At 33.0% G+C, this 8,302-nt stretch overlaps 1 protein-coding gene across 1 annotated transcript; it reads right to left on the reverse strand.

Moving 5' to 3' along the window:
- Positions 1-7,014: 7,014 nt before the first annotated feature.
- ERF1 (ethylene response factor 1) lies at positions 7,015-7,958 on the reverse strand. The gene has a single exon (XM_078292169.1). The coding sequence runs from the start codon at positions 7,839-7,841 to the stop codon at positions 7,134-7,136; it is 708 nt and encodes a 235-aa protein (XP_078148295.1). The 5' UTR covers positions 7,842-7,958; the 3' UTR covers positions 7,015-7,133.
- Positions 7,959-8,302: the final 344 nt, after the last annotated feature.

Here is an 8,302-nt window from a genome sequence, read left to right on the forward strand (position 1 = left end):
TAATTTGAGGCGTAAAATTAGGGACATTTGACTTTTATATTGATTAATTAAACCAACTTATTAGTCTAATCAAATAATTAATCATCGCCCACTGCGGTCGTACGAGATGCTTATAAATAAATCGAACCTTAATTAGTACAAGAACATATAAATTACAGTAAACCTGAAGGGATAATATTTAAATAAGTTAAAAGATTCCTGTAATCTATGAGGTCCATCCACTTGAACGGTCAAATGCATTGAACCCCAGGAGGCCAGTCACATTTAGTGTATTTATACTCGGGCGGGTACGGGTACGGGTACGTCTCGGGTATGGGCATACTCGGATACAAGGGTATACGGGTACGGGTATGGCGGGTATAATTTTCAAAAACCATACCCTACCCGTCCTATACCCTTATCCGTGTACCCTTGACGGGTAAGGCGGGTACGGGTAGGGCGGGTACGGGTATTTTTATTTTTTTTTGGTTTTTTTGTTGGTTTTTTTTTTGCTGTTTTTTTTTTTTTGCTGTTTTTTTTTTTTGCTGGTTTTTTTGTTGGTTTTTTTTGTTTTTTTTTTTGAATGGCACCGGTTTTGGGGGGAAAAAAAATCAGATTTTTTGAATTTTGAAATGGGATGAACAGTGGTCGGGTATACGGGTACGGGTGGTCGGGTATACGGGTACGGGTAGTCGGGTACGGGTAAACTCGGGTATGGTATGGTCGGGTATTGGTCCAAAATAACGGGTCCGGTCCGGTTTTTGCCCGTACCCGCGTACCCGAGTACCCGACCCATACCCGGGCTCGGGCATGGGTACCCCGGGCGGCGGGTACGGGCGGGTATGGTCAGGTATACCCGACCCGGGTTTTATTCAAACTCTAGTCACATTGACCAATGATCAAGCCAAATTAATTAAACCCACTAACAGAATTCGCCATGTGTTTGGGCACGAGGCCAATTGCAGGAAACGGTACAGGTTCGCCTCACCTCCAACAGCCCCTCTTGGGATTTGTCCTCTTTTATTGGAAGAAATAAATATTACGCCTGCGAACGGACCGTTTGCCAACAAAATAAATAAACAAAGAAATATTACGCGAATAAGATCCCCATCTTTTAATCATCAAATGTGCATCTGAATCTGTTGTCCACCCAAGTTTTCACCCCGGTTAGTATATGTCGAAATCACATTCTCTCCAATACCTGGTAAGGGAATCTTTTACAATTATTACAACTGAACCGTCTTTTTAACTTGGCACGAATCTCAAAGCCCAATAATACTGTCCCCTATGTTGACCCGAATCTCAAACCGGTTGAGATTTAGGACCTGTTCGGCAGTATGAGGGGAATGGGAATGGGTACAGGATTTTAAAACTTTTGAACTGAACATTACTGTTCATATGGGAAAAAAAAAATTCAGTCTGAGGGCGTGTTCGGCCGAATCACTGTTCACGTGGGAAAAAAAAATTCAGTTGAACTGAATTTTTTTTTTCCCACGGGAACAGTGTTTTTCAGTTCAATTCCCGTGCCTGTGCCCATTCCCATTTGTCGGCCGAACAAGCCCTGAGTGAATTTTTTTTTCCCACATGAACAGTAATTTCGTTGCTGCAGCCGAACATGCCCTTAATTTCAAACCATAAAGTGAGAGTAATCCTCTGCAATACCTGAGAGGATACGAACTCATATGTCTCCTAGAAAAGAATGAGTAAAGATATTGACAAAGCAGTTTTTTATTCATGCAGCATATGAGTTTCATACAATTATCTTTTAATTTAATTATTCATGCATTGGATGAAGCAAGAACTGCTTTGTCAATATAATCTTACCTCAAGGTTGAAGTTAATTAGACTTTAAAGCTATGAGCTAATCATATAAAATATTCATGAAAATCAATTTTACTCTAAAATATATTTATAAATATAAAAAATTTGAATATAAATCGGGTTTAGTTGGCTCTGTTCCTTCAACATAAATTTTTTCCTATATATATTTTTGTCAGTTGATGAAGATTGATTACGTTCGTTAATATATCCTGATTTTGCGTAATTGCTAGTTAAGATGAAGTGTTGTCATTTGATTATACGCAAAAGCATCTTTGAATGTTGCAACTTATAATAAAGGTTAAATTTTTTAAATGGTCACATATATTCATTTGAATCAAATTTTAGTTCATTCAACGTTGAAAACAAAATTTGATTATACTCATCAAATTGAGCTTCTCTCAGCCGTTAGGAATTCAAGCAGCACACAACATTGAACTAAATCTTTAAGCTATTGAATCAAGTTAATTACAATAATGTGGCAATTTATGAGAAAGTAATTTTTTCTTTGATTATTTGAATTTGAAAAATTAAGAAATTTGAATATCTGCTGGCCGGCATGCATGGAGAGTATAGAACTAAATAATAGTAAGGAACTAATTACTTAAAATAATTAAGGACTAAAAATTATATGTTGACTTTGAAATTAATGACTCAAATTTTAACTTTACTTGGTAATTTCAATTCAAATTTATATGTTGACTAAATTTGGGTATAAATTAAAAATTGATGATTAAAATCAAATAAATCGAGTTACGTAACAAAAAAAATTAATATATGATGATTAATGTTGAGTTTGAAGATCTATTATTAATTTCGTGTGGAAATTAATAAATAAATATTGAACCGACACATTACATTTATGTTTTCTGATGATTAGTCTTGTCAGTTCTTGTCCTCATAATTAATATTTTTGTGAATGTAATATAATATTATATAATATCACCTATATTCATCATATTAAAGAGGAGTGTTCTGTAAAAATTGGAACTTTAGATTTTAAATTATTAGTAGAGAAAGACAAAATTATGATAACTTGGTGACACTGGAAGACTGCTTCTATTGAAAAAAAAAAAAAAAATCAAAATGTCTCATGAAGTTTTTATGATAACGCATGCTTTGTTTTCTCTATAAATTTTTCTTAGCAATCTTGGTCAAATATATGTTCTTCTGTTCAAACTTGCGTTCTGACCAAAAGTTCCAAAGTTGAGAAGCAACAAGTTCTTTTTATTTTTCTAAAAAAAGGAATATCCAATTTTTTAAGTAGTATTGTTCCATTAATTATCCAATATTTTCCTCCGACGAATTCTACCCCTATAAATGAGTCAAGTTCCATTTTCCTTTCCCTTAAATTTGCTTTCAACGTTTCACAGAAGTATCATTTAATTGGGATGCATATTGTTGTCAGTTTGTCTATTTCATTCCCTAGTTTGGATGTATGGCTTTCTAAAGACATTTATGAATTTTATTTAATTAAAATAATATTCTAAATTTTAGGATGTCTCCAATATTAATTCTCAACTTCCTAAGTATTATCTATGAATATATATATATAGAGAGAGGTGGGCTACGGTGAGTTGCGAAGTAAAACGCGTTTCTACTTCATGCTGTATTTTTATTTTGAAAGTCCACACGATTGATCCGAACCGTTAGATGTATAATCCATATTGAAATGTGTTTGGAGACCAAATTTTATATTTTTTGAAATTTTTTTACTATTTATTAAGCATTTTTGAAAATTGCTGTTTTGCTGTGAACAGTAAAAATTTTTGGACCATCAGATCAGCGACTTTCAAAATTGCTTAATAAATAGTAAAAAAAAATCCAAAAAATGTAAAATTTGGTCTCCAAGCACATTTCAATATGGAGAACAAGATGAACGGTTAGGATCGACGTTTTGAACTTAAAAATCGCAAAATATGAGCGTGCAGTAAAATAGTCGCTTTACTTCGCAACTCACCGTAGCCCATCTCTCTCTCTCTATATATATATATATATGGCTTGTCCGGTCGCCTCCATATATATATATATATATATATATATTTGGGAGTATATAAATCATCTCCACCATAGGTATATATATCTCTTCAATCTGTGAAAACAATAAATTTAATTTGTTATGAGTTGGAACTCCTAATGATTAATTAGATAGAAATTAATAAGAATGATTCTTGGTATATCTGTTAAATGCTAGTTAGATCTGTGAACACTATATATAAGAGCATCTTCAATTCAATAATTGAAATTAATTGCTAAATAACAATTATGACAATTTTAGAAATTAAGCAATTCACTTCTACATTAGTACAATCAACCAAACAATTGATAATTAAACACTTGGCCAATAAGAATTAAACATTTGACCAACTCATTTTTAGAAAAGGATTTCTTATTAAGCAATTCTTTCCAATAATTGCTAAATAAGCAGTAGCCAAACAACCCAACAATTACAAAAACAATTAACACATCAGCATAAGCAATCCATAAGCAATCACTGTTGGAGATGCTCTAAGATCCTTTGTAGATCTGTAGATCACTAATTTAAGAGATAAAATACAAATAAAAAATTTAACAAGAATCTATCATATAAGCCATTATTAATTTTAGTTAAAATAATAGAATTGTAGGCTTAGCATAGAGGCATCTAAATAATGTAGATGCTGGAGTTGATGAGAGCTTACTTATTCTGAAATAAATATTATAAAGAACTTTCTTCCTCTTCCCAAGTACAGGATAGTATTATATATATAAACCTATAGATAAACGGCTAAAGTATATGTCATATTCCAAATTGAATTAGAGATCACCTTATTAACAAAATTGATATTGTGCAGTGTTCTAAATAGCTAGCTATAGTGGTTTTGGACCTAAAAAGCTAAGCTACAGGGTAAAACTGCGCTAATCGAGCTACGGCCGCTATAGCGCTAACTAATAGCGGCCTGCTATACTATATGGGCTTATGATTTTGCAATTTTAATGTGCCTTAATATTCAGATGGTTTTTTTTTACTTTATCAAGTTGTATCAATATAATGGAACATGTGCTCCCTATACCGCTATATCAATTAAATTTTGTCTTAGTCTGATGAATTAAAAGATTATGTTGTGTCTTAATATGACTAATCAAAAGAAAGATTGATTTGAATATACAGTAAAATGATACTTAACATATGGTAGTGGCATATTTTGAATATAAAATATTTATCGATAGTTTTTGATTTAGGGATATTTTGAATGACAATTTGAACTTATATTGGTTCAATATGAATATTAGAACTTCTTAATCAATTTGGTATTTTTTTTCTCGATGAGACATGTTTACTATTAGTAGAAATATAAAATATAATTTTTGAAATAAAAAAAAACACTATTTATGATAGCTTCCGCTATAGCTGCGCTATTTGCTAAAGCTTTTTTTTTTTTTGTCTGCCCATTACGCCGCTATAAACGCTATTTAGAACCTTGATATTGTGAAAATCAAATGGTAAAGCAAGGAAGTTTCATAGAACTGAAACAATAACAAAGTTAAAACTTGAAACTTGAAACAATAAATGTATAATCAAAAGATAGAGATTTTCGAAGACGGAAAAATAGATCCAAATCAAATTAACAAAAAATAATCACAAATGCAACATGGCTATGAAATACTCAATATATTAGTGCTTCCAAGTTTTTATGCGGGTAATTAACATATATTGTCCGGCGTATTAATTAACTAGCTAGGTATTTAGCCTCTTATATATAATTTGGGGTGGCTGCTTTCTTCTGAACATATTTCTAAGAGAGACTCCTTTACTTGACCAAATTCAAGATAATATATAGTACTTGGCTTTTTTTCTTTTCTTTTTTTTTATATAAAGAAGAATGTAAGTGGTGGCTTCCCTGGTCAAAATATGATACTTTTGAATTTGAGATAGTGACACCATAATAGTGAAATATAAATGAAAAAATATATAAATTCATATCTAGTATATTATAGGACATTGCATATAAGTAAGTCAGCCTATAACTATTTAGCACTGCATAGAAATTTGACAACATGAAACAATGCACCAATTTTTTTATTAAATGCTACAGTAATTCAAAGAGCAAATCCGAAGTATATTCAATTTCAGTGCACTCCCTTCCAAAATGGACTATAGTATAGAAGATAAGAAACCACTAATTTTACATACTGATATTAATTAGTTTATGCTGATAACCTACAAACTGAAGATTTGAAACAATTGGTACATAAGCTTAGAATAAATCAAATGAAGGAACTCCAGTTGAAAAGTGGGAATTAGCATCAAGCTTAAAACAGTTTAGGTGTGGAAAACCAACTATCTTTGGCTCATCATTCACATTGCCTTTATATATTAAAATGCTCTTTTGTCCCTACTTAATTTTTCTTTAATATTTTCCTGTACAATTAAAAGTGGAAAGTGATTTTTATCATTATACCCCAAGTACCCCTGGTTCGTCGGAAAAGATAAGGCATACTAGGACCAAAATTATTTGTTTTATTTTGCTGATATGCCCAAGTATTTTTATCTCAGATTTTGTGTTAAAGTAAGAACTGTGCATTAGAAATAGTATAATTTTTAGGAATAAAATGAAAATTCCCAGTTTTTTTTATTTGTCAAGTTCTATTTTCCTTTTCTTATTGTATCAACTTTTAGTCTTCTTCTAATTTTTTTTTTTTTTTGCTGAGAATCTCTTTGACTTCTCTGATCATTGAAGAACATGTAGGTACGTATCTGTTAAGCACGACGGATTCTATATGTAGCTTTAAGCACTTTATTGGTACCGAGTAGGTACCAGCTGATCTGTGTAGAGTTTAAATAGAAACTGTTTCATAATAAAGAAACTATTCATACTCAATTCCCAATTTTGGGAATGAAAAAGGTCCTTTTAATAAATTGTCTATCAATACTTTCTTTTAGTTAGTGGTTGAAAAAGAACAAATAAATAAAATTTATCGCAAACAATGATCATGATAGGTCAAGGGAGAGAGGGGGAGAGGATAATCTATCAAAAATTCAAAATACAATTGTCAATTGGCAACCACCGCCAATTATTGCAAAAAAATTAAGAAAAAAGAGAGAATATTCCTGCATCCACTAATTATCACATCCACTTTGTTAAACCTTTTTTAAGAAATACTTAAGTGCTTATCTTATCTATTTGTATTTGAGCCAATCAACTAATAAATAAATAAACAAAAAACATAAAAATAGTAAAATAGAAATAAATATTCATATCATTATTTTGTTTAATTATGATTTCTGAATTCCTTAACAAAAAAATTAAGAAATAACTAACTGGCAGACAGAATTTACAGTCTGGAATTTACAATTACCAACTGCAGGAGTTCTGTTCAGAAACCCTCAATAACTCCTCTAAGTAATCCTGACCCAAATCCTCCAATTCCACCACAGATTCTCTCACCACCTTGTTTCTTTTGTTGTTATTAATTTTCTTCTTATTCCCAGTACGCTTTCTGATTGAATGCTTGTTCTTCAGTGCAAGAACGGGTGAGGCGCCCGCTTCATTTGCCCAATCAAAACGGCTGAGCGACTCCCGGACCTCATCCATGGGAAAATTGAGCACGGCCATGGTGCCTCTGACAGAGAAGGCGGCCTGGTCATATGCCAGAGCTGCCTCCTCAGCAGTGCCAAAAGTACCGAGCCAAACCCGAACACCGTTTCGTGTCGAATCCCTTATCTCAGCAGCAAACTTTCCCCATGGCCTCTTTCTTACTCCGATGTAGCACTTCTCTTTGTCTCCCCCATCTTTCTTCTTCTCATCTTTCTTTGTCGTGGTGGACTGAACCTCGATTTCTTCTTTAACACTTGTGGAGTCGCTAATGCTGGTTGATTGATCAGTTAGGTTTTGGAAGAGGAACATTTCTGAGGAATCATTCATGTCAAACTGTACCGGATCGGGCACCGATCCAACAGAGGATTCAGATATGGTTTTGTAACTCAATTGGGAGCTGTGGAAGTAAGGATCGTATGATGGAGAGTAAGAGTGGTAGTAAGAATCAGATAAGAATAGTTCCATGGTAACTGGGGTAGAAAAAAGCGGAGAAAGGAATACGATCAGGTATAAAATATGTCTGTTGTAGATAGATTGCTTTATACTATTTTCAGCAGATGAACCAAAAAGATGGGGGGAATATATATACACGCCCTTTGATGAAAAGCACAGCGATTAAAGCTGTTTGACTCCTGACAATCTTTTCAATACTACAGTTATATCTTTATAGTCTTTCGTGAAGCAGTTCAATTCTGGTTCATAACTAGTAAGGGATATAGCCGTTACTGAGATGGTGTATGTAGAAAATCTACAAGTCCTGGGGAATGGGGTAACGAGCGGGATTGGTTTAAACAGGTTCAGTTGCCCACGTGAGGAGCTGACGTAGGGCGGCGAGATACGACAAAAACTGATGACATCACGGTAATAAATATCGCCAATTTATAAACTTAACCATCTAAGGTTGAATATTTGCTCAGGATAAAAAT

This window comes from Carex rostrata, chromosome 25 (genome assembly GCF_964058835.1).
Source record: "Carex rostrata chromosome 25, lpCarRost1.2, whole genome shotgun sequence".
NCBI classification, from domain to species: Eukaryota; Viridiplantae; Streptophyta; class Magnoliopsida; order Poales; family Cyperaceae; genus Carex; species Carex rostrata.